At 37.4% G+C, this 2,238-nt stretch overlaps 1 protein-coding gene across 1 annotated transcript; it reads left to right on the plus strand.

Annotated features, from left to right (window-relative positions):
• Positions 1-6: 6 nt before the first annotated feature.
• Positions 7-1,984, plus strand: LOC111648681 (cyclic GMP-AMP synthase-like; the record flags this gene model as incomplete). Its single annotated transcript, XM_023398441.2, has 4 exons — positions 7-405; positions 546-759; positions 1,237-1,494; positions 1,885-1,984. Coding segments are annotated over exons 1-4 (953 nt in total), but the record flags the coding sequence as incomplete, so codon positions are not given.
• Positions 1,985-2,238: the final 254 nt, after the last annotated feature.

Below are 2,238 nucleotides of genomic sequence, written 5' to 3' on the forward strand. Positions count from 1 at the left end.
CAGTCTGCAGAGGAGACAACAAAGATGACGCCAGAGGCTCCAAAGGAAACCACAAAGGATTCTCCGAAGACCACAAAAGCAAGAAAACGTTCTGGCAAAACCAAATCAACAGAACAGTCTGCAGAGGAGACAACAAAGATGACGCCAGAGGCTCCAAAGGAAACCACAAAGGATTCTCCGAAGACCACAAAAGCAAGAAAACGTTCTGGCAAAACCAAAGCTGCGGTGGACTCTATCCTCCTCACAACTCTGAATAAACTGAAGATTAAGAAGAACGACAGAGCAAATGCAGCAGATATCATCAATAAAATAATAAGTAAAATAATTGAGCATGTAAAACAGAACATTGATTGGTTTAAAGAAGTAGAAAAGCTAAGTACTGGAAGTTACTATGAAAATCTGAAGGTAAGTTCCCTCAAACCATTACTTTCATCTATCATCTGTTAAGGACAGAGTTAGTGGTCAGTGCATGGTACTGTACTTTAAATAATTTGGTCATTGAATGATTTTTAGTGTATTACAGAGTGATGCTTTTGTGTATACAGATTTGTAATCCTGACGAATTTGATGTTATGCTGGCCATTCCTGTTGACCGAGTGGACATTGCACCATTTGGAAATGATGGAGCCTATTACAGTGTGGGATTGAAACGTGGCAAGAGCCCTCTGCACAAATTTCTGGACAACGACACACTATCTGCCTCTAAAATGCTTGATGAGTTCAGGGAAGAAGTGAAGAAATGTGTCAAGGCATTTCCAGGTGAGTACCAATATCTGCATGTTTTAGTTTTTGAAATGGGCAGAGTTGGTCAAATGGAATTTGGGAACAAGTCACTGTGGCTGGAAGATACAAACTGCCCTTTCCTGTGATCAAACGAGATACATCAACACCTTAAAGTCCTTTTTTAAACATGGTGCTGTCTGAGTAGTGCCGTCAGCAGTGTGTATTTTCATAGATAGCCAGATTTGATGAAACAGTAATCATATTGTTCTGTAAAGCGGGACATGGTGAAGGGGGTATTCAATTTGACTGAAGCTTGAATTGTGGCTACATGCACTATAGCCAACATGTTCTATGTTGTTTTATTGTGACCTTTTTGTCTTAGATGGGAATATATGTCAATGTTCAATGAAAAAGATCCAAAGAAATAATTCTTAAAGAAAATTAATATAATATAATAATGAATAAAGAACATTTAGACTCTGGACAAACAGTCTTTCTTGTTTTTTCTTTCAGAATGGGAGGTGACAAGAAAGAAAAAAGGTTGCCCTGCAGTGACCATGACTACAGAAGTACAATCAGTCACCATTTCACTGGATGTTGTTCTCTGTCTTAAGGTTAAATCAAGCTGGCCACCTTTTACCAAAGATGGCTTTAAAATAGAAAGATGGCTGGGAACTAAAATAAAGCAGGACCAAAGGAGAAAGCCATATTATCTTGTCCCAAAATATGAAGGCAATGGCAATGTGGAATGTGATGGAGTCCTGGCTAAAGGTAAGTCTAACTTCTCTGAACCACAATTAGGTTGTGATTAATAGAAATAACTCACTGGCTGTTTAAATATGCATTTGGTCTTAACAAAACAGTATTTCAGTAGGATATGGTTCATGATAACACCTACATTGGTACAGTGAATTCTGTGAGGCCATAGAAGGTGGTTTGGGGACATATATGAACTGTGAAGACTCTTACAGATCTATATACTACAATATATCTTGAGTTGATCATTTTATAACAAGGTGATACCTAGAGACCTAGTATTTGAAATGAGTTTGGACTTTATGGGACCAACAGTAGTAATAACTATATTTACTGTTTTCGTGGTTTTCACATGAGCTGATTTAAGTTCCCTGCCCTTTGAGTATTTTCTTCTACAACATGCAGATGTTTGGAGGATTTCATTCTCGCATGTTGAAAAGGACATTCTGAAGAATCACGGATCAGAGAAGATATGCTGTGAAAAAGAAGGCGTACACTGCTGCAGGTTAGGTTTACTGTATGGATTTTCTTTGATCGATGTCAAGGGTTTCTGCAGGGTTCACCAAGTTCAATCTAAGACCTTTTAAGACCAAAGTATAGCCTATATATGTAAAAAATTACACTGTTCGAAATTGAAAGAATATCATGTATTGACTTATATGTCTAGCTAATAGAAACATGTATTCGAGTATGTCGGTTTATATTATAAACATGTTAGACAGTAAGATAAACATGCAAGGCAAAAAGTCATAGTATAGT

Source organism: Seriola lalandi, unplaced genomic scaffold (genome assembly GCF_002814215.2).
Source record: "Seriola lalandi dorsalis isolate HSWRI2012SDOR001 ecotype SW California unplaced genomic scaffold, Sedor1 jcf7180002046238, whole genome shotgun sequence".
Lineage (NCBI taxonomy): Eukaryota > Metazoa > Chordata > Actinopteri > Carangiformes > Carangidae > Seriola > Seriola lalandi.